General features: G+C 35.9%; 1 protein-coding gene across 1 annotated transcript in view; it reads left to right on the plus strand.

The window, feature by feature from the left end:
* The window catches only part of LOC135199413 (metalloprotease TIKI1-like), a 549,902-nt gene that overhangs the window by 95,861 nt on the left and 429,041 nt on the right, over positions 1-25,000 (plus strand). Inside the window, 1 exon segment of the mRNA XM_064227430.1 lies at positions 3,150-3,206. Coding sequence (XP_064083500.1) covers positions 3,150-3,206 — 57 coding nt within the window.

The following is a 25,000-nucleotide window of genomic DNA, read 5'->3' on the forward strand; positions in this document are numbered from 1 at the left end:
TAATAATAATAATAATAATAAATGATAATTATAATAATATTATTAATAATAATAATATCTCGTTAAATAGTATGGCTGCATCATTCGAGTTAATTTCATATTGAATCTGTTTAATTCGCTTCTGTTTTATCTTAATATCGGATAATAATTGGTCAGAGTATGAACTTCGGCATTTATTTTTTTGTCCGAGATAAACGCTATAACTGAAAAGCATTGCACGAAAAATTGAGAAGACTCGATATAAAACTAACGTTATTGCATCGTATCACGTTTTTTTTTAATGTAAATAAAAAGTAACAGGTTACCGATTATTTTGTGTGTGTGTGTGTGTGTGTGTGTGTGTGTTACGTATCTTTGTCTGTATGCGCGTGAGTGAACGCACTTATATGTAAGCCAGCGTGCTTGTGTTTTTGCGCGAATGCGTGTATATCTGAGAGTGTGCGTGCGTGTGTTTGTGTGTGTGCGTGCACGCGAGATTGAGTGTGAGCGAGGGAGTCGGTGGAAAGATGAGAGAGTGCCGGAGTCCTATTGAAGTCTTGGCGAAGAAGAACCCAACGGAGCAGCAGAAGTAAGGTCTCTTGTTTACCGTGACAACAGAGAGCTCGGGCTATAAATGAGGTGAAGACGGCTGGCCCGGGGAAGGAGGGGGAGGGGGAGGGGCGGTCTCTATCCCCCTTGGCCCTCCTCATATACTCCTCCACTGTTTTCTTCTCTTTATCTTCTCTCCTACTACTCGGTGTCATCCTCTTCCTGTTTTTTCACCCCTCTTCCGACATTTTTAAAAGTTCCTTCTCCTGGGATTGTTGGTCTTTCTTTCTTTCCCTTATTATATATCTCGTTTTCCTTCCTTTTATCTACTCATGTTATTCCTTTATGCATCTACTATTTTTGTTTTCTTTGCTTTTATCTACTCGTAAGATTCAATGTCACGCTCTTTTTTTTCCGTACTGATTACTTCTATTCCATTTCTAAATCTTCCCTCTCTCTTTTGCCTCTTTTTTTTTCTCCCTCAATTCCATTGTTTCGTCTTTATCTCGTCTTACTTTTCGCTAGCTTATATATTCTCTTATTGTCTTCATGCTGTTACTATCGTTACTCTGCTCATAGTCTACCTTCTATTCCTCATTATCTTGTGCACCTACCTTTCTGTTTCAGTTCTGCATCCTTCTTCTTGTCAGTTCTTCCTTTTGCTCCTTCTTCTTGTCAGTTCTTCCTTTTAGTCGTTGCCTCATCGTTTTCCTCTTTTACCTGCTTCTCCTTTCCTCTTCCTCTTCCTCCTCTTCAGTTTCTCCGTCGGTAGTTTTAACGCCATTTCTTGCGTAAATCAAATCTACCTCCTGGTCAGGTCATCTTATACTTCTTTCACCTTATTCTTCTTCTTCTTCTTCTTCTTACTGATTATTCGCCTATTCCCTCATCCTTCAAGATCTCATATATCCATTTTCCTCCTTTCTCCCCCCCTTATGTAATCCCCCCCTCTCCCAAATTTCTTTCGTCCGTTTTGTTACCCCCTTTTCGTCTGGTATGGTTCCGCCTGATTACCCTCCGACGCTGACAGACAGACAGACGACGATGTGTCTGCTGTAGGGAGGGGATCTTCTGCCCCCCCACCCCTTTCCCTCCCCCTTCTCTCTCTCTCTCTCTCTTTTCTCTCCTCACCCCCTTTCCTCCCTGACTCCCTCTCCCCTCCCCCTTTCCTCCCTCTCTCCCTTTCCCCTGCCTCGTTCTTCCCTCTCTCCTCCCCATTCCCTCCACCTCTCCCACCCCCCTCCTCCTTTCATCCCTCTCCCCATCACCCCTTCCCCATTTTCCTCCCTCTCCCCTCCCCTCTATTCCCTCCTGTTCCCCCTCTCTTCTTTTCCCCTCCCCCTCCACTTCCTCTCCTCCCCCTCCCCTCAGGGGGCGCGGAGAAGGGAAAAGGGGGAGTTTTTATTTTTGTGGGCCGAGAGGAATGCTGCGTTAGGTGCTTTGTTTACTAAATAATGAGAGATGAGTTCGCTGATTAACAGGTTAACGTGTTGTTGTTGTTGTTACGGTTAAGGAGTCAGTACGCCGTCTGGTCTGGAGGCAAGGTTTAACGATTTGATCGTTTGATTCATTCGTTTATGAATTTAATTAGTATTTCCTTTTTTTATTACTTTTCTCTTAGAAGCTAGGTTTAATTATCTGACGGTTTAATTTCGTATTTGTATGTCTGTTTTTTAATAAGTATTTTTTTATATTGTACATTTTAAAAGGTGGCAAGCGTTTCAGATGTTTAATTACAGTCATTATATTAATAGTGATATGGTCATTCTTCCCTTTATCGTCGACTTTCTGTCTCCTCCAAATAGAAGATCGAATACCTGTGGAACGGAAGTTTCTTCTTTTCCGTTGTCAGTTTTCAAGACTTTCATTAAGAAAGTTAAGAACGTAGTTATGGGGTATTATTATTATTATTATTATTATTATTATTATTATTATTATTATTATTATTATATCTGTCACGGCACAGCTATAATATTCAATGCTGCTGCCCTCAGAGAAGGCCTCCTCCTCCTTATTATTATTATTCTTATAATCTTTTTCAACGGCAACAGCTATAATATTCAATGCTGCATTATTATTATTATTATTATTATTATTATTATTATTATTATTATTATTATTATTATTATTCAGAAGGTAAACCAAACTCATATGGATGAAATTCAAGCTTCCAAAGAATATTGTGTTTATTAGAAAGAAGTAACAGAAAGATCACTTATTAAAAATAGAAAAAATAAATTATTTTAAAAGATGTAAATTAAATAAAAAAACTAAATTAAATAAATTATTTTAAAAGATGTAAATTAAATTTAAAAAACTAAATTAACGAACTAATAGATAAATAGAAAAAATGTAAGTGATGTAATTGGGAAGTTCTGTAAAAAAACATAGCTTACGTTGTATAGCTTTGGTGTTCAGTATTGGAAATAAATAGAATAATGATTATGGTTTTTGCAATGTGGTGTTATGGACGCTGATTACTCTCAGTCACTACCACACTGTTGTTGCGATGCAACTTGTAACATGAAACAATCACTTGGCTAGTGTTTTATGAGTCCACAGACGTTGTTGTTCCGATCTGCTATCATTAATGGATTGTTGTTTTTTTTTTTTTACCTCAGAATTTAGCCGACAGAGCGCGCGGTGAACACGAAAACAAGCTGCTAAGTGGAACAAAGGTTGGTTGATGAATTAGTTTTTATCGAACTGACGGGACAACAGAAAACAGCTGACAGAAAAGCAAGCAGACGTTTAAGTCAGGCAAACCGCTTAGACAAAAAAAAAAGATAAAAATCAAAATAGACGAAAAAAAAAGATAAAAATAAAAAGAAGATATATATATATATATATATTATGTATATATATATATATATATATATATATATATATATATATATATATATATATATATATATATACTATTATATCCTATATCTATCTATCTACATCTATCTATCTATCTATCTATATGATATATATTATATATAGATATATATATATATATATAGATATTATTATATATATATTTGTATTATATATATATATAGTATATATATATAATATATAATATGTATAATATACACATATATATATATATATAATATTATAATAATTATATATATCTATATATATATATATATATATATATATATATATATATATATAAAGCCGTTTACTTCAAATATACACGATCAGTTATCACCATTCATTGATGAATTAGGAATGACTCCCTTAAGAAAAATTAAAATATTCCGCAGCATCAGCAGTTTCATTCACAAAACGAGGAAGGTTCACTCACGCCCGCACGTAAACTCGTATAAATATTTACATATATGTATGTATGTATGTATAAGACTCACGAAACACAACATTTTGATGTCATCTGTAGAACGGGTGTGCATTATTTTCCTCTCTCCTCCCTCAGAGGCCATCATGCCGAGAACTCTTCACACTTCACACTTCATTTCGTCCCAAGTCTCGTTCAAGTTTAGTGTGATGGTGTATGTACTATAGTAGGTCCTCCTTGTACAGTGAGGGGCATAAATGCGTGCCTGATTACCCTTATCAAGCACTGGGTTGGGGAGCGAGTGTGTGTGTGTGTGTGTGTAAGAGAAAGAAGTAGAGGGGAGAGAGGGAGTGAAAGCTTTGGTTGTGGAAAGAGTGAATAAACACGACTTTCCCGTGAATTGATGGATTGGAGAGAGAGAGAGAGAGAGAGAGAGAGAGAGAGAGAGCCCTCTCTACCTCTGTCAAGAAATGGAAGGGAAAAGAGAGAGAGAGACCTTAGCTACCCCTTAGAGAGAGAGAGAGAGAGAGAGAGAGAGACCTACCCCTCACAAGAAGTGGGTTGTGAAGTTATAAAGAGAGAGAGACCTTACCTTACCTTACCTTACAGACCTTACATCTTGTTTCGGTTCCCGCCCCAGGTCCCTCAGTGTGAGGCACCTCTAAATGTCTACCAGAGAGTTGCTAGTTACATCTTCCGGTATATTTTGCATCTTCCAATCTTGGATGGTCTGGGATGCAGTTTTAGATATTTGTCGAGCTTATTCTTAAACACATCTACGCTCACTCCTGATATATTCCTCAGATGAGCTGGCAACGCATTGAATAGACGCTGCATTATCGATGCTGGTGCGTAGTGGATTAATGTCCTGTGTGCTTTCCTTATTTTTCCTGGTATAGTTTTGGGCACTATTAATCTACCTCTGCTTGCTCTTTCTGATATTTTTAGTTCCATGATATTTTCTGCTATTCCTTCTATCTGTTTCCATGCCTGAATTATCATGTAGCGTTCTCTTCTCCTTTCTCCTACTATATAATTTTAAGAATTGTAGTCTTTCCCAGTAGTCTAGTCCTTAACTTCTTCTATTCTAGCTGTAAAGGACCTTTGTACACTCTCTATTTGTGCAATATCCTTTTGATAGTGTGGGTACCATATCATATTGCAATATTCAAGTGGACTACGAACATATGTTTTATAAAGCATAATCATGTGTTCAGCTTTTCTTGTTTTGAAGTGCCGTAACAAACATTCCCATTTTTGCTTTACATTTTGCCAACAGTTGCTATTTGATCATTGCATAACTGTTCCTATTCATCATCACACCAAGGTCTTTAACTGCTTCCTTATTTGTGATGGTCTCATTATTAGGTCCCTTATATGCATATAGCTTTCTTTCTCTGTCTCCATAATTTATTGATTCAAATTTATCAGAGTTAAATACCATCCTATTTACCTCTGCCCAATCATATACTTTGTTAAGGTCTCTTTGTAGAGCGTTCCTATCTTCATCACAAGTAATTTCTCTACTTATTCTTGTGTCATCGCGAAACTACTCACTACCGAATCCTTCATTATTGTTCTATGTCTTCAATCATAATAACAAACAGTATTGCAGCTAACACCGTACCTTGCGGCACACCGGATATTACCTTGACTTCATCCGATTTCTCGTCGTTTGCAATAACTATCTGTTTTCTGTTGTGTAAAAATTCTTTTAACCATCTTCCTACTTTATCCACGATATTGTGTTTCTAATTTTCTTCGCTAATATATTATGGTCTACTTTATCAAAAGCTTTTGCAAAGTCTAAATAAACCACATCTGTTTCATTTCCGCTTTTCATATTTTTGAATATGTTCTCACGGTGGACTAACAGTTGGGTTTGTGTACTTTTTCCGGGTACGAAACCATGTTGTCCTTTATTAAACAAATTATTTTTTATTAAATGTTTCATAATATTTTTCTTCATTACCCTTTCATACACTTTCTCATAATATGTGATGTTAGACTCACAGGCCTATAATTACTTGCCTCTAGTCTTGATCCACTTTTGAAAGTAGGGGTAATATATGCTAATTTGTGCTCATCATAAATCTTGCCTGTATCTACACTTTTTATTGTCTTAATAATATTGCAAGTGGCTTTGCGATAGAATGAACTACTTTCTTTAACAAAATAGCAGGAATTCCATCGGCCCTGCAGCAGCTCCATTTTTAATTTCATTAAATAGCCTGCACAATATCAGCTTCATTAATATCTATGTCAGCTAAATATTCACTATTTTCATCCCTTACTTCTATATCATTATCTTCATTATCTTATCTAGGGGTGAATTCTCTCTTATATCGTTCTGCCAGTATGTTGCAAATTTTCTTTTTTTTCATTCGTTAATCTCCTTCAATTCTCAGAGGGCCTATTTCTATTCTTCTTTTATTCATCTTCTTCGCATATGAGTATAATAGCTTGGGGTTTTGCTTGATATTTAATAGGGTTTTTTCTTCCAAGTCCCGTTTTTCATTTTCTTTTTGATTGTATAATCTTTTGTTCTGCATTTTCTATCTTACTTTTTTAGTTCTATAACTTTCCATGCATTTTTTTTCTTTTGCAAGACCTTTTTTCCACTTTCTGATTTTCTGGAACAAGATCCTTCTGTCTCTTGGTATGCATGAATGATGTTTACTTTTCTTCTTCGGTATATATTTTTTCCACTATTTTCTCCAATATTTTATATTATATCTCCGTATTTACCCTTATATCATCACTTACGAAAATGTTATCCCAATCTTTGTTTAATTCTTCAATTTCTTGACCATTTTATATTTTTACTGTAGAAGTTGTATTTTCCATATCCTTCCCACTTTTTCATTTCTTTTGCTTATCTCTATTTTCACTTGCTTTGGAATGAACTGTTAATTCTATGACATTATGTCTGAAATATTCGCATTATAAACTATTATTTCTTTAACATAATTCATCTCGTTCACAAATACTAGGTCTAAAGTATTTTCCTTTCTTGTTGGCAGGTGATTTATTTGTTGAATGTTGTATTCTAGTAGCATATCTAATAGCTTTTCAAATTGCCTCTTATCTTCTGCACTACTATTACTCTCTTTTTTATATGTATAAGTACAACCACAATCCCTATTCGTTCTTTCCATTCTAACGAAAGGAAAGTTGAAGTCACCAGATAGGAGAATAGTCCAGTCCTTGTGATTTCTACATATATCATCCAATTTCAATTATTAAGTCAACTCTTTATATTAGGAGGTCTATATATTACTATGTTCATCAATTTTTCAGATTCAAATTCTACCGCTATTAGTTCACATTCTGAGTTACTATGTTTCTCTATATTTTTATTTTTTCCTTGTTTTTTGTCTTTCCCATATATTGCGGTTCCCCCTTGATCCTATTTTTTCTATCTGATCTATAAGTTTGGAACCCTTTTATTTGATCATCATTCCCAGTCTCTTGGGAATACCAGGTTTCACTTATCATATCATACTTTTTCTTTTCATTTTTGGGTTAGTTCTTCTAAGTACTCTATTTTTCTTTTTGAGTTACTCGTAACTAAACCCTGCGCATTCATCACTATGATGGTTTGCGTGTTTTTCTCCTTCATTTAATACTGGTAGTAATAAGGATTTTCCCAGTCTCTTCCTGTTCTGGTATGTTGTTTCTTTTTTTCATTTCAGAAATTCTGACATTAAAAAATCCAACTTTTCCATAATATTTGATCTTCCTTCATCATAATTATTCATTTTGTGTCTGAATCTGCAATTTTCTCCGTTTCTGCAATATCCTCTTGCATAATAATACAGTTATTATCTCTTGAGTAGAATTTCGGAGCTGATGCAAATTTGAAATTTTTTGCTGACACCAACCTCTGCATATCTCATTGGTGGTTTGCTTTTCTCTTTTACCTGATATTATTCTTGAATTTTTTCTTTTCTTTTTTTTCTTTCTTTGTTTATTTGTTTCTTTCTTATTTTGGATTTTATTTATTACTTGGTTGGTTATTTATTGATTATGATTCATGGCTACAGGGTGCATATATTTGCATTTTTTGTCGAACTTACATCCTTTTTCCTTCTTTTAGGTTTTTACATATTTTTGGATGCAGATCTCTGCAATCATCCCCATATCCATCTAAGTATGCACATTTACCATATATTTCATAGTTTTGACATATCTTAGGATGTTTGTAGTACATCTTTCTCCAAATCTGCAATTCCCTCTTTTCAAAAGGTTGCAGATTTTGTCTTTCTTGTCTATTTTTTCCCTCTTTCCCGTCATTGTATAGATTCTGGGTAGAGCCTCTTCGGGATTTGCTTTTCTGTTGTCATATCGTAAATTTATTCTTTCGTAGGTTATGCTGCTTTATTGCCTCATATGTAGTATCAATGAGTATCTCTGCATCCATACTTTTATCTTGTTCTTTGTTTTTTGCCTTATTTTTTTCTGTCATGTTTCATTTTTGTTTACTTCTCTTCCGTTTTCCTCTTCTTCTTTTCTTCTTCTTCTTCCTCTTCCTCTTCTTCTTCATCCTCAACTATTTGTACATTCATCTTGATTTAATAACATTGTCTATCCATGATAGACATGTTGAACAAAAATTCTTGTATCTTTTCTCAAATCTTGTATTACCTCAGCACACTGTGGATGGGTCGGAATGTTGCATGCAGCACATTTTCTGATTAGGTTTTGTGGATTGACTATGCTATACCAAACCTTACACAGTTTTTGCATGCTTTTGGCATTCTTTTTCCTAATGCATCAATTAGGATATTCACAAGATTCACCTTATTCATTTTCTTTGTCGGAATATGGTTTTGTTTATGTATATTTTCTTTATGAGTCTCTTGACCACTTGGATTTTTATTTGGAACTTCTTCAATTATTTTCAAGATGTTTTCATTAGATTTGTTCCAGTTTGAAGGATTATATCCTTCTAATATATTCTATGAATGCCTTTTTGGTTATCTTTTTTGGTTAGGAACTGTTGCTGATTTCATAGATGAGAAATGCCAGTTCCCTTCCTGCTACCTCATCGTATTGCGAATCTGCTAGACACGCCAAATTACGCCACCTCTTCCCGCAGTTGGAACTTACTGCCATCTTGTTCTGATTTATAGTATTACACTTGATAAACTAACTTAGAAGACGCTTTATCCTACTATTTTCACACTAATCTTATCACCGATAGTTCACGAACACTTCTAGATATTTCTCAAATTCTAGTCGTATGTTAAACTTGTGATATCTGTTGATTAATCTGACTTCACGCGGGTACGACTCACCAAGCAAGATGGCTACTTACGAGAGAGTAGAGAGAGAGAGCGCGAGAGAGAGACTGACACCACGACTTGTGAAGAAGATGCCTTTCAAGTGCTCCAGGTAAATAAAGGAGGGAATTTAAGGCTGAATAAAATTCATCATTTTTCTGCCACACTCGATGTCCAGATGTTCGCGTCCACCTCTCTCTCTCTCTCTCTCTCTCTCTCTCTCTCTGGTGGATTACGCCTTTTGTTATCCTCGCTTTATCTTGTTACAGAGAGGGTCGATTTTCACACCTTCCGTTAGCTCAGCCAGGTTTAGTTTTACTTGACGGGATTGGGTTCGCTGTCTTCGCTTTCGTTTGGGTTTTTGTTTGCTTTCGTTCTTTTGTTTTTATTTGTAGGGTGGTTTCTTTCTTTGTCCGTTGTTTTTGGAAATTTGTTCTTTGATCGTACTTTTGTTACTTTGTTTTTTCTCGCTTGATTTGTTGTTTTCTTGTGTTTACTTTGTTTGGGATTTTGTTCGTTGCTTTTGTGAAATAATTCTTGGGTCGTACTTTTCTTGCTTTGGTTTTTCTTAATTGGTTCGTTGCTATTTGTTTTTGTTTTGTTCGTTTGGATTTTGTTTTGCTTTTGTTGTAATTTTTCCCTGTTCTTTTGGATTTTGTTTGCTTTCGTTTTTATTTTTTCCTCTGTTCGTTGTCTTTGTCTTTGTGAAGTCATTCTTTGGTCTTACTTTTGTTGCGCGGTATTTTGTTACTTAAGTCGATGCTTTTCGTTGTATCGTATGATCGTTTGGGATTTTGTTAGATTCCTTTACTATTGTTGATGTTTTGTTTGGATGCTCGTTTTTTTAGTTACTTCGTTCCCTGCTTTTGTTATCTGTTTGTTAGTTTTTAAATCCCTTTCTCTGTTAAGTTCTCTGTTCTTTTTTTTTTTTTTTGTTGGTCTGTAGTCGGTTTGTGGCGTTTGCCTTTTGTTTATTACTTTTATTTTTGAAGATCTAAGAAGTACTTGATTCAGTTAGTTTAGTTTACTGTGCTCGTTTTGTACGTTTTTAAAAGATGACTTTGTTTGGTTAATTTGTTTTGTTTGACATTTGTCCGCTCTGCAACACACACACACACACACACACACACACACACACACACATATATATATATATTATATATATATATATGTGTGTGTGTGTGTGTGTGTGTGTGTGTTGTGTGCGCATAAGCAGTTTCCCCAAACTATAGGTGGTTCCAAAGAAAAAACGTGTATGTACTGCATTATGCAACTTTCAGCCATAGTTAGTTATATTCTATGCTTTTTGTGTGTATGTGTGTGTGTGTGTGTGTGTGTGTGAGAGAGAGAGAGAGAGAGAGAGAGAGTGAATATTAAGCAAGCAGAGGTAAAAATAATGAAAGCAACTATGGAGAGACACTAAGAGGATGATCTCCCTAGGTCGTCAATAACACGAGGAGAGGAGGAGGAGGAGGAGGAGGAAGAATGACTTGACTTGTTTGGCCGAAAAGGAAAAAAACATATGAAAAGAGATCTCGGTTGTAACATTACTCGGGGCAGTTTCATAAGGACTTTCAAAGTACTAGTATTGTTTCTTGCTGACTCTTACTAATGCTTGTGCATATTTTTTTGTGATAAGGATAGATAGTTTTCTTGTGAAATGAAGCTATTGTAGTTGCATTTATCATTTTTTTTATAGCGAGACTAGCCGACACTATGAATATAATGTAATGGTTATTTCTTAATAAATAATGGTCCCCTCTCAGTGGAAGTTATGTTGTGAAAATATTCTCCAAACAGCAAGAACATTAGTCTCTCTCTCTCTCTCTCTCTCTCTCTCTCTCTCTCTCTCTTAAAAGAAAGCTAGACAAAATCATTAGGACACTGTGAATGCACAGTAAAACCTGCTCCTACAGATAATTGAGCACACGATGTCTCCTCGGGTGGACTAACGTCTTTGAGATAACCTAATCCTTGTAACTCTGTATGTGTGTGTGTGTGCGTGTGTGTGTATTTGTCAATCAGTCTCTAGTGATGGCCATTCTATTTTTTCCTCATCGCCGTTGAGCATACAGGGTGTCCATAAATTACCAGTACCATTACAAGTATTTATTGCTCAGAAAGGTACTGGGACTTTATGGACACCCTGTAGTGTATTTGTAAATCGATCTATTACTTGTTCCGGTTTTCATAATTCCGCCTATGTCCCATCTTGCACGTAATGTGATTTCTGTTGACCTAGTTTACAGAACAGTTCTAATTTTCCAAGTTTCAATCGGTGTAGCTATATGAGCTTCTTATCTTCCTACGTCTTGTTTCTTCGGCTTGATTATAATTATAATTATTCTTTCTGTTGTAGCTGAAAGTTTTTATTTTTATCATGGAAAGGCAAAATCCCTTTCTTTATTGGAAAGGGAGCTCCAGAAAGTGTTAGTGTTTTAGAATGAGGCTGTCGTCCCCATACCCATGCTCACTGGTTGCGACCCACCATAATCTAGTGACTCCCTGGTACATGATTCATTCCTTACATCACCAGAAATGAAACGTTGGATCTTAAGTGTCTAAGGTGTTCCTTCCCGCTCGGAAATCGAACCCGGGACTTATTGTTGTGTTTATTTGTTTGTATGGTGTTTTTACGTTGCATGGAACCAGTGGTTATTCAGCAACGGGACCAACGACTTTACGTGACTTCCGAACCACGTCGAGAGTGAACTTCTATCACTAGAAATACACACCTCTGACCCCTCAATGGAATGCCCGAGAATCGAACTCGCGGTCACCGGGGTGGCAGACCAATACCATACCAACCACGCCACCGAGGCGCTCTTATTGTTGTGAGACGAGCGTCTTACCTGTTTGAGAAAAAGACGCCCATCTCGTAAAAGAAGGCAGGTTATACGACTGTTGGGAAATAAAAGAATATCAAACACTGTTCCGCTAAATTGAATCAAAGACGTTTTGATAAGTATTGTTGCCGGATCCATCACGCGAAGGTGACTCAAGGTCACTGGATCAAAGCAGCGCTTTAAGTGAATTTGAGGTCATTGACCTTTGCCTTGAAGATTGTGATCATCGGTCTTCCTTGTTTGGAAAATTGACGAAATTTTTATTCATGTTGTTTATTTTCAAAATCTATGTTGGCTATTAAAAGTAATTCCATTAATATTGATAAGTAAGAAAAATAATCCCTAAAGAAAAGAGAAAATCATGAATGCCTTGTTTATCAGTTGGAACCAGGGAAATATTTTTTTATTTTTCCTTTATTACGAAAACGCGCGCACATAGAAACGTACTCACGTCCAGCCATATATTTCTTTGCTTCAACCTAGTGAACAAAAGCTCTTCTGTCTTTAGACAGTTAAAGATGGTTAATTTCTCTCTCTCTCTCTCTCTCTCTCTCTCTCTCTCTCTCTCTCTCTCTCTCTCTCTGGAATTAAATTTGTATCCTGTTAATCTGATTCTCTCTCTTTCCTTTTGCAATGATTTAAATATTCTCTCTCTCTCTCTCTCTCTCTCTCTCTCTCTCTCTCTCTCTCTCTCTGGAATTAAATTTGTATCCTGTTAATCTGATTCTCTCTCTTTCCTTATGCAATGATTTAAATATTCTCTCTCTCTCTCTCTCTCGTTATATAGATACGTGCACGCTATATCACGGCAGCCTAGCTAGCACTAACTCGTGTGCACTTGGAGAAGACACGAACGTGCGCGCCCTCATACAGCCACACACACACTTACACACACACACACACACACACACACACACACACACACAGTGCTTTGTCCGTGGGAAAGTAGCGGAAGACGGCTTCAAAGTGCGTACCGAAATGTGCGTGTTTCACTAAAAAGCTCATCGGCTGTAGGAAAGCCGACGACTGCCGACTGTGCGGTTATTGTATCAAATGAGAAATGGCAGACGGGGTAATTTATTAAGGAGAGAGAGAGAGAGAGAGAGAGAGAGAGAGAGAGAGAGAGAGAATGGCATGTCGGGATTTATAGAGGCAGAGAGAGAGAGAAAAAAATTTGATATTATTAAGCCTGGGAAAGTCAGTCAGTCTCTCTCTCTCCTCTCTCTCTCTCTCTCTCCTCTCTCTCTCTCTCTCTCTCTCAAATAACTGAAGTTTCACGAAGTTGAAAATAACTGCGCTAGGTATTTATAGTTTTAATTCAATTTATTCTGAATTTCGACTGAACAGTTCAAAGTGATTTATTCATTTTCAGAGTTATAAGTTTTATTATTTTTGTTAGTCTGCGATTATTGTAATAATTATATTATTTTTGACCAGTCTGCGATTATTGTCATAATTATTATATTATTTTTGTCGGTCTGCGGTTATTGTAATAATTATTATATTTTTATCAGTCTGCGATTATTGTAATAATTATTATATTATTTTTATCAGTCTGCGATCATTGTCATAATGATTATCAATTATGTCTGCTGACCGGAAGATTGTATCTATTCTGTCGTAAATGCAATTGATGCATAATGGAATACGGTTCCATATCTTAACACAACAACTGAAATTATAAGAAAGCACTGAAGGTTTTATCTTTTTTCCTAATGAGAAAAAATAAAAAGGAATTAGATAGTTTGAGTCCTGACCTTCGAAAGAAAGGTTCGAGATTCCTCGGCAGGGAAAGAGATGGGAATCAAGGAAAACGGAGGAAGAGGAAGAATTCCAAAATTTGACATTGGTGGAAGTGCTTCATTTTCAGATTGACTTTCGCCCTTCCCTTTCATCTTATTCTTATATATATAATTTTCCCAACTCCTCCTCCTTCCTCTTCACCTATTTCTTCTTTGTATGTCAGGATTCCGGTCTCCTCTTCCTCCTCCTCCTCCTCCTCTTTCTTCTTCTTCTTTCTTCTTCTTCGGATGTCAGGATTCCTGGCTCCTGCCCCTCCTCCTCTTCTTTGTATGTCGGGATTCCTGTCTCCTCCTCCTCCTCATCTTCTTCTTATGTCTGGATTCCTGTCTCCTTCTCCTCCTCCTCTTCCGCTTCTTCTTTGTCTATCAGGATTCCTGTCTCTTTCTCCTCCTCCTCTTCCTCTTCTTCTTTGTATATCAGGATTCCTGTCTCCTCTTCTCCTTCTTCGTATGTTAGGATTCTCCTCTCTTCTACTACTCCTCTTCTTCTTCTTCTTCTTCTTTGTATGTCAGGATTCCTGTCCCCCCCTCCTAGGATTCTCCTGTCTCCTCCTCTCCTTCGTATGTTAGGATTCTCCTGTCGCCTCCTATTCCTCCTCCTCCTCTGCCACCTCTTCTTTGTATGTCAGGATTCCTGTCCTCCTCCTCCTCCTCCTCCTCCTCTTTTTCTCCTCGTGTCAGGATTCCAGTTTGTCACTGAGGACACCGTGCGTGTCGCAGAAGCCCCACGAGGAGGGGCGTGTTGTGTTTCGCCTTCCCTCTCCTCATTCACACTACAGCCTTTCAAAAGTCGTATAGTCTCCGCGCCGCCGAAGTCCCTCCGACGTACGCTGGAAGCCCAACGTGTTTGATGAGTTCTTGTCGCGTCTTGTTTGTCTTTTGGCGAGATGGTGATGAGAAGCGATATATGTTATGTACTTTATATACTTTATATATATAAGATATATATATATATATATATATATATATATATATATATATATATATATATATATATTTTTATTTAATTTGTATATTCATATATATTTCAGATTTTCATGAATATGGAAATGGAATATGAAGCCATATTCCATTTTACATTGATTATTATACTTCAGAAAATATAACATCTCCCGGTCAGCAGACATAATGTATAACAATAATTACAATATTCGGAGGCTGATAAAAATGTAAAATTTACAATTCTGAAGATGTACATACGAATGTATGAAAAGAACGATTTTAATACTTAAACCTATGCAATACGCGAAAGTATGTAATGAATGAAAGGATGTAATACAGGAATGTATACGTAAATGTAAGTATTCCCAAAGCGTCTTTTATGATAATTGTAAGTTGTGGCTTCAAACGACTTAATAAAATCAGTCGGTCATTCTTATGCATAACTTAGTATGTACTTCTTCGGGTTGCAGCCCTAATAAATCTTATTACTGAACCACTGTAAACTTTTTTTTTTTGGGTGGTGGTGGTCGGGATACGTGCAGATGATGTCCAGTTCGAAATTTTCTACTTACGGTTCAAGTTTACGTTCTTTCAGCAAAAGCAGTCACATACTGTGAAGCTGGATAGGTTGATGAAGTCGGAAATGGGTGGATACAATTTTTTTATAACTAAACATGCTAAGTTTTATATTTGATCTTGGTGTTTCCGATTTTGATTATCATTATTGCTAAGTGTAACAGTAACGGCCTTCCGTTGTTTTAGCCATTACTATTACTGCCGCTTTTATTTCTAGTTATTTCGATGAGGGCAGTCAACAATTACTGGTACTACTATTATTATTTTTATAGCACTATAGATTCATATGGATGTCTACTACAAAGCCATGGCTAACTACTGTACATCATAGCTATTATTTCCACCTGTTGGGGATCCTGAGAAAATTCCAGAAGCATCTTGCAACTGGCAATTTGCGAGATGCAGTTGCAGGTTGCAAGTACCAAAGAAATAAGTGACAACTGATTTGCGGCAAAAAGGCAGGTTCAAGGTTCTGGGGAACACATGTGAAGACAGAAAGTTCCACATCCTGAGAGCGATCATACGGAGGCTCCGGCTATCGAAACTGACTGACCTTTGAGTTCGTGATTGTTAAACAGTATTTGGAGGATTGGAAAGCAAGACGTGTGTAACGAACGAGGTCAAGGGGACGGAGGGAAAGAATAGAAGCAAGTAGAGAAGTGTGAAAGGGGAAGAAAAAGGAGGAGAGAGGAGGTGAATGTGATACAGAGAAAAGTGAGAAAAGCGGAAAATAAAATAACGGATAGGGATATAATTACTGGCAAAAAAGGAAGATAAGAAGAGAAGGGGGAGGGAAATAAAGACAATAAAAAAAGGGGATAAGAAGAGAAGGGTGATGGAAATAAAGACAATAAAAAAAGGAGTAATCGTGAATGATAAAAGGATTGGAGAAGGAAGATGGGTTAAAGGGGAAATAGATAACTGACGAGAAAAGAAAAATAAATACTTATGAGTAAAGGAAGATGAAGGAAAGAGACTGAGGATTTGGAAGTTGAGTAACATCTGGTAAAAAGGAATGGAGGAAGAAGAGCAAGACCAAAGGAAATTGGAAAAGGAAGAGGATTTGATTGACGGAGAAGAATAGAATAAAAATTGAGAGGAAACGAGAGGCAGCAGGAATGAGGAAGAGCAAGGAAGAGATGGACTGGTAAAGGGACAGAAGAAGAACTTGGAAGAGAGAGAGAGAGAGAGCAGAGAGAGAGAGAGAGAGGCGTTGTTGTGGGAGGAGAGAATAGATCCCTTATCAGTCGGGGTGTCTGACGCACAGGGCTCTGTTTGGCTGTAACACTTCGCCCCCTCCTCCTCCTCCTCCTCCTCCTCCTCCTCCTCCTCCTCAAGTGTTAAAGAGGTTAAAATGCCTCTGAGGAATGGGTTCACACCGGTGGGGGTGAAAATTACCTCGACGAGGCTTTCCAGTTTTTAATGACTCTAATATCGTGACATATTCCTTTAGATGGAATAATGCTATTTAACCGGTGCGAACGCAGTGGGTGCTAATGAGACCCGCTCTGGTAGATTCACATCAACCGTGCATTTGATATCTTGGCCCGTCCCTTACGACGCTCCTGATTGGCTGTTGATAAGCCAATCACAGGGCTGGAAACTCTCAGTCTCGAGAGAGAGATCACACTGGCAGGATGTATGTATCACCTCTCAAGAAATACGTATACCTCAGCAGAGATGGAACATACATCCTGCCTATGTGAACTCTCGAGAGAGACTGAGAATTTCCAGCCCTGTGATTGGCTTATCAACAGCCAATCAGGAGTGTCGTAAGGGACTGGCCTTTGACATCAAATGCACGGTTGATGTGAATCTACTTTAACCAACAGAGGAAGCTGAAGGAACATTTAGGCGACTTCTCAAGAGAGCAATGAGACGCCGTTTGTCATAGAGGTGAGAGGGACCTTTGTAGCTGCTACCTGTAGAAGGTGGTGAAAAGGGGCGCCCTTGAGCTTCCCGACCTCCTACATAAGGGTACTGGGTGTTGGGCACGCGGGGATGGGGGCGGGAGGGGTTATGGGGATGGATTGATTTGAAGAGCTGAAGGTAGGTGAGTGGATATGGGATGATTGTCTTAATGATTTTATTGATGCTTTTGTTTTCAGTTTCGAGAATAGTTTTTCTTAAAATTTTAACTTATGAGTATTGTTTACACACACACACACACACATATGTGTGTGTATGTATGTAAGTATGTATGTATGTATGTATGTCGGTATGTGTACGATTTATGCTATTTGGGCATATTTTCTCATGCAATTTCTATTGATATTATATATGTATTTATTTATATACACACGCACAAATATACAGGGGAGAGAGAGAGAGAGAGAGAGAGAGAGAGAGCGTGTGTGTGTGTGTGTGTGTGTGTGTGTGTGTTCGGCCGAGGAGAAGGAAAGGATGGAATACTATATTAAGCTTTTAATGGTTGGAAATGTCTGTTACGTGCCAGGCATATAATCCTTGTTACTGTAATCAGAGAATCTCTCTCTCTCTCTCTCTCTCTCTCTCTCTCTCTCTCTCTCTCTCTCTCTCTCCACTTAATGTCAGGATATTGTATTGTATGTGTTCTCTTATTCATCCATCTATTGATTTATTTGTTTATTTTTGTCTCTATGCCCGTTTAGCCGTAGCTATGCTTTTTTTTTTATATTCGCCTATCGCCAAATTATCTATAGTGTATATATATATATATATATCTATATATATATATATATATATATATATAATATATATATTTGTATATATATATATATATATATATATATATATATATTTTACATATTTATGTGTATGTACTGTATACTACATATACGTATACATACATACATGGTTACGTGCGTAAATATATATATATATATATATATATATATATATATATATATATATTATATTATATATTGTATATTATATATTATGTATTACAAACCACGTGTGTGTCTTTGTCGTTACCGGTTAACGACCTTGTGTCACATCCGACAGTCCCACTGACGATTTGAGATGCGAATTCACATATTTCTCGCCTGCTTGTGTTATTCAATTTCTTTCCATTAACTATTTTACTTACTTGCGGCTAGAGGGCTGCAATTTGATATCTTTGATGATCGGAGTGTGGATGATCTACACACCAGTTTACAGCCCTCTAGGTTCAATAGTTTTTTTAAGATCTGGGGGCGGAGAGAAAAAGTTCGGACGGACGGACAGACAAAACTCATCTCTGTAGTTTTCGTTTACGGAAAGCTAAAAAAAGGTCGTACCAATAAAGCAGTTTTGCCTAGGTTGTCGCTGCTGCTTGACTTCATCATGCAAAGGTGAAGAAGGTTAGGAAATGGACCCTGACGGTATAATCAGGACCGACTGGATATTATACAACACGCGTGGCGGGAGAGAAGCCTGCGTATCGTGCGCGCAAGCGCGCGTTTCAAGAAAAGGAGTCTGGGGGGATCCACGGTCCTGGTTTATACCAAGACCGTGGCTGGACTTTTCGGGTACAGCCAACGCCATCTTCAATTCAAGATGGCGTTGGTACAGCACTGCCAAATATGAACGCGTTGTCGGACCTAGAGGTAGTCGCTTGTTCTTTCACACCTTCCGCTGACTGGGAAGATTGGATTAAGCCATTTGTTATTTCAATTTTTGTAAAGTTACTGTTACTAGTATTAGTAACCGTATTCTTATTATCATATTAACCCAGTTTCTCACTAGAGAGGTCGAGGGTTTAATCCCAGCACGAGTTAGTGGAAATTTAATATTATTATTATTAGATTATTATTATTATTATTATTATTATTATTATTGTCTCTCACCAGAGAGGTTGAGGGTCACTCCCAGTGAGGTAGTGAAAATTTTTTATTATTATTATTATTATTATTATTATTATTATTATTATTATTAGTATTATTATTAGTAAAGAAATTGAAAATATACTTCACTTAACAGAGTGTCCATATGTTAAAGTATAAAAAATAGAAGACAAAAAACGGAAAATTTATTGAAATAAATGAGTAACAGATACGCAAATTACTATTATGGTTATCGATGGAATGTCAGCTCAAGCTCAGAAAAAAAAGTAGAAATAGAACATAAAAATAAGAAAGAGGTCAGTAAATGAAGGAAGAGGGATAATAAGGAGAATATTAAGTGCTGAATTATATAGATGACGCTTGTATAATTTTATTTTTCCTTAATTTTCTATATGCTAAGTACATTGGTGTCATTTCCAGATTTTTCTGAAATTTTATGTATAAATGACCTCTTTAAAGCTCGCTCATAATAAAGGGCAAAATTATATTTGCCCAACTATGACCGGAAAGGTAAAGGAAGAAGGTTCTTGACCAGTGTATGCGAGACTTCTCATTAGCAGTGAATTTCTTTAAGTGGGTCTTAAACCGTAAAGAAAACGGGAACCGAAAGAAAACGCTTGGTGTCACCGCCAGCGTTACAATTTTCGAAACGTTTTAGAGTAGAACTGCCATTAAATTCAGGTGTGTTATTCCGTTAAGGGTTTTGGAACCCATAACGTTTATGAACGAAAGAGGCTGGGTTTGTCGGCGCTTGCCATTAGCGTAGCGCTTATTACTGTGGGGGAGGGGGGTGTTATTTATGCTACTTAGAATGCTGTTTGAAATTATTTTTTTATTTCATTTTTATTTTTTTGTGGACATTCTTGTTCAGTTACACACACTTAAAAACAGGTAATTTGATACCTTATCATTTATTAAATTAGAGAGAGAGAGAGAGAGAGAGAGAGAGAGAGAGCTGCAAGAAGTTAAAAGGATTAGGATGTCTCAAAGACTTTTTAGTCCATCTTAAGAGGAGACATCGTATGCTCACTTATCTCTAGGAGCAGGTTTTAATGTTCATTCACAGTGTCCTAATGAGTTTGCATTCCTATATTAGTCTTTTATTTATATATAATATATATATATATATATATATATATATATATATAATATATGATATATAATATATAATATATATATATATATATATATATATATATATTATATATTGAACTACAAATGTCCTTTAATATCTAGTTCGCTCTACCTCGGAATTAATATATTTTCATATATGCTTAACCGAGGGGGAATAATTTATTAAGCAATTCTATTATCGCTTAATAAATTCCCCCTCGGTTAAGCATATATAAAAAATATATTAATTCCGAGGTAGAGCGAATTAGATATTAAAGGACATTGTAGTTCGATATATGTATATGAATCACGGTAATGTGATAGACTTATATATATATATATATATATATATATATATATATATATATAGATATATATATATATTATATATATATACTTATATGCAGGAGTTGTGCTCTCCCCGTGAGGATTGTTGTTCGATGGAGCCTGTTTTGTAGTAGTAGTAGTAGTGGTAGTAGGTAACAGTAGTTAGTAGTTCAAAAGCAAAGCACCTTACGCGTATGAAATTTGACTATGAGTAAACTGACTTAGGTAAGAGTACATGATTGTTGCATATATGTGTATGTGTGTGTATAAATGCGTACATACCTTAACTTGCAAACACCATCTCTCCAAGCGTAAATTTCCGGTTGACGTGCAGCTTTTCTTCTCCAGCCAGCTGTCCTTCTCTGCAGAAGCTGTAGAAGAAGAATGCAGCTGGAGATTTCTCCTGTCACGTTCGTTAGCCAAGACTGTCTTTAGTTTATGGTATTTAACCGCGAGATTATTTTCGCTGCGTCGCTTTCCCCTGATATGTTTTCTTTAAAACAACAAACCTAATTCTTAAGTGTAGTAGCTCTCTCTCTCTCTCTCTCTCTCTCTCTCTCTCTCTCTCTCTCTCTCTCTCTGCACAAAATTCTTCGAACCCTTTTATCCGTGTTTGCTTATTTATTTAGTGACTGCATTAGTGTATATTATATTCGATTTGGGTTAAGTTATTTATTAATAAAGATATACGGGAATCTATTCGTTGAAGTTCACTGGATGAATATTTAATTTCTTTTTCATTCATAAATATATTTCTATTTTTATTATTTTTATATTTATTATGATTATTTGATTATTTTTATTGTTATTATTTTTATTTTTTGGTTTATTTTTATTGTTCTGTAAGCTTCTACTTATATTTCGGTCAAAGTTTTTGATCTGGCACTTGCTATAATAGTGTGTTGTCATATATGTATTTAAAATATATACATATATATATATAATATATATATATATATATATATATATATATACATATATGAATTTATATAGAATTGTTTATATGTGTGTTAGAAATTTTGCGTCTTGTTTGTGTAGTTATGAGAAACGGATATCATGTGAGGAATAGTGTGTGTGTGTGTGTCTGTGATATTTTAACACCTCTAAAAATAAGGAAATGCGAGAGAGAGAGAGAGAGAGAGAGAGAGAGAGAGAGAGAGGCAAGCATGTAGGGGGTCCCTAACATTATCTCGAAAATGCGATATGACCAATGGTAAGTGGGGTTTTTTTATTATTATTTTTTTCTTAACTCTTGGGTGGTCTAACCCAGGTATGGTCGGTATAGCCAACATCATTAAAAGCTACATAACCCAGATATTCAGAACTTTGTTACACAATCTTACTTACATACACAGATACATACACACATGCACAGACACATTCCTTCTGGAATACTTGTCTTGTTTCATGCGCATGAGTTTTTTTTTTTTTTTTTTTTTAGATTATTGAAGATATGTGCTAATTGTGTGGTTGAGAGTGGTTTTGTGTTTTCTGTATTGATGATAATGATTTAGTAATGATAGTAAATTTAGGAAAATAATGATAGTTATGATACTTAGGTTTACAATGATAATGGTAGTGGTAGTGTCAATAATGACGTCTTCGTTAACATAAAAATATTAATTAATCTTCTCTATGAATATTAGTAGAAATGAGAATATAGTAAGTGTTAGAAAAACAACTTTTATTTATTTTTAAAGCAAATATTAACAATAATGATTTAGTGTTAGAAAATTTTTATTTTTTTAATTTTTACTAAAAATATTAGAAATGATAATATAGTGTTAGAAAAACAATTGTTATTCTTAAAAGAAACATTGATAATGATCTAGTGTTAGAAAAAATAATTTAATATTTATTTTTACTAAAAATATTAGAGATTATAATATAGTTTTGAAAATAATTATAATTTATTTTAAAAACAAATAACAATAATAATACAATATTAGGACAACCCAATTATCATTATTTAATTTTTACCACGGAAATATACAAAACAATCATTTTTATAAAAATTATGATTTTATAGAATATAAAAGAAAGTACCCTTCTCCACACAATTCTTCAGTCTCTGACCACCATTAATGGACCTCCACCATGCATGTACTTATTGGCGATGGTTAAGTAAGAGATGTTGATAATGCTCCTCTCTCTCTCCTGCTCTCTCTCTCTCTCTCTCTGCGAGCCACCCACTAAGACAACCTTGAGTCGAGGTTGGTGGGGGGGGGTGTGTGTTGTGGGTTTGTTAGAGGGGGAGGGAGGGGGCTGCCTCAGTATTTTTCTGCGCTTATTACATGGGTTTCTGTCGCTGTTCTGAAAGGTCATTAGAAAATTGGAAATAAATTGGGATTGTTCTCTTGATTATTATTGGGTTTTATGGACGCTTTTCGGTGCTTGTGTGGCGTCTGCTTGGGTTTAGTCTCTCTCTCTCTCTCTCTCTCAAAGAACCATTCGTGTTCGCCATTTCCGAAGCGCTAACGATAAAATGACTATGCAATTGAATTTAGAGAGAGAGAGAGAGAGAGAGAGAGAGAGAGAGAGTTCGCCATTTCTTAAGCGTTGATGATGAAATGACTTACAATGAATGAATTTTGAGAGAGAGAGAGAGAGAGAGAGAGAGCGAGAGAGAGAGAGAGAGAGAGAGACTTTTGATATACGTATACACAATTTAAACGAAATTATAAATGTGATGAGTTTGTTGTCAGGAAAGACTTTCCCTCCGAATTTGTCTTTTATTGTTCCCATTCAGTAATAATAATAATAATAATAATAATAATAATAATAATAATAATAATAATAATAATAATAATAATAATAATAACTAAAACTTACCAAGTTTCTCATTTCGTGATGTCTTTTTCGCCTTGATCAGGTGGAGCTACTTTTTTTTTTTTTTTTTTTTTTTTTTGGTCTAACGTAAAATCCATATCGTGGAATTACTGTCTTGTGTGTTGATCGACTTTCTTTACAGTTAACGCTTTTTGCAATAAATGCTGAACTGAAGGAATTATTATTCCTCGATATTCGGAGGGGGTATGTTCATTCGAAGTTACATGCATTTGTGTCATTGTTCGGAATGTTCTTCTTCTGCAATAATAGTCAGGTGTTTAGATTGCATTATAGTCGGTTTCATTGACGTTGTCTGCGAAAGAATTTGCGGTAAAAGTGTAGTTTAGACGAAGATTTTATGTATATATACAGTATATATACATATATAATATATTTTGTGTGCATACAGTGTATGTTTTTATACATGTAAATATATAGTACATATACACATATATGTTTTGTGTGTGCATACAGTATATATTTATATTGTGTGTGTGTGTGTGTGTGTGTGTATTTCTGTATCCTTCTACACGTGTATTCACCGATATACCGCCATTCCTTCGACTTTCTCTTCCTCGGTACATAATCCTTACTCTCCCTTTCCTGTTTACTCTGGTGTCGTCCATTCATCACCCTCGTAGCTGTCTGTGGTCATCCTTTGGCACGTTTGTGCCCCCTCCACTGACCCCATAGTATCACTCTCTCTCTCTCTCTCTCTCTCTCTCGTTATTTTTGAATACTGGGAGATTTGATATATTTATGTAAAATGAAACTAAAATAATCTCTGTTTATTGTTCCATTTCTAATTTGAACTTTTTTTATGACGTGTCTTGGAGGACTTCATGAAATTATAATAAAGATGGGATTCCACATAAATCACTATTATTATTATTATTATAAAAGATGTGATTTTACATAATTCGCAATTTTTACTTGGGTGAAAATGAATTAGATTGGATTCCAAGAAAAGATTTATCATTTACAATATTTTTATTTTTTATTTTTTTTATAGAAACTTATAGGTGATTTCATTTGTATATTTTTAAGGATTCCCTCTGTTCGAAAACGATGCACTGCAGTTCTCAGCTAAATGAATAAAATGAAATAATGAAAAACTATTTTTATGAATGTTGTTGTCCCCGTATTACCGAGCTTTTGCTCTGTGGACCTACCGCGGGTTTCCTTGAGTGGTGTACTGTAAACAATCATTTTCAAGGACATACTCGTTTTATCGCTCCTGTAATCAGTGTTATGATTTTATTTTTTATTTTTATTTTTCCCGTTGAACGTAAATTCATACACACACAGACATATTTATATTTATATCTGCGTCCGTATGTATGTATGTAAGGGCGTTTAAAAACAGAATAAGTAATGAACAGGCTGTCCTAACAGCTGCTAAGCAGCTAAGGGTATACAATCAGAAGGAGGGTACCTTTACCCAGACATAGGGTGCAGCCCAGGGAGCCCAGTGACGTCACGAGATCCCCTATGGGTTAGTCCTTGACCCTCCTTTCCATATGGTATTTGTCAGTGATGAATTGGAGAGAGAGTGAGAGAGAGAGAGAGAGAGAGAGCCCTTCTTCTATGTAGGTCTTCTGGTCGAGATAGTTATCGCCCTTTGGGATTACAGAGATCCTCGGAGGAGAAAGGAATGAAT

This window comes from Macrobrachium nipponense, chromosome 23 (assembly GCF_015104395.2).
Source record: "Macrobrachium nipponense isolate FS-2020 chromosome 23, ASM1510439v2, whole genome shotgun sequence".
NCBI classification, from domain to species: domain Eukaryota; kingdom Metazoa; phylum Arthropoda; class Malacostraca; order Decapoda; family Palaemonidae; genus Macrobrachium; species Macrobrachium nipponense.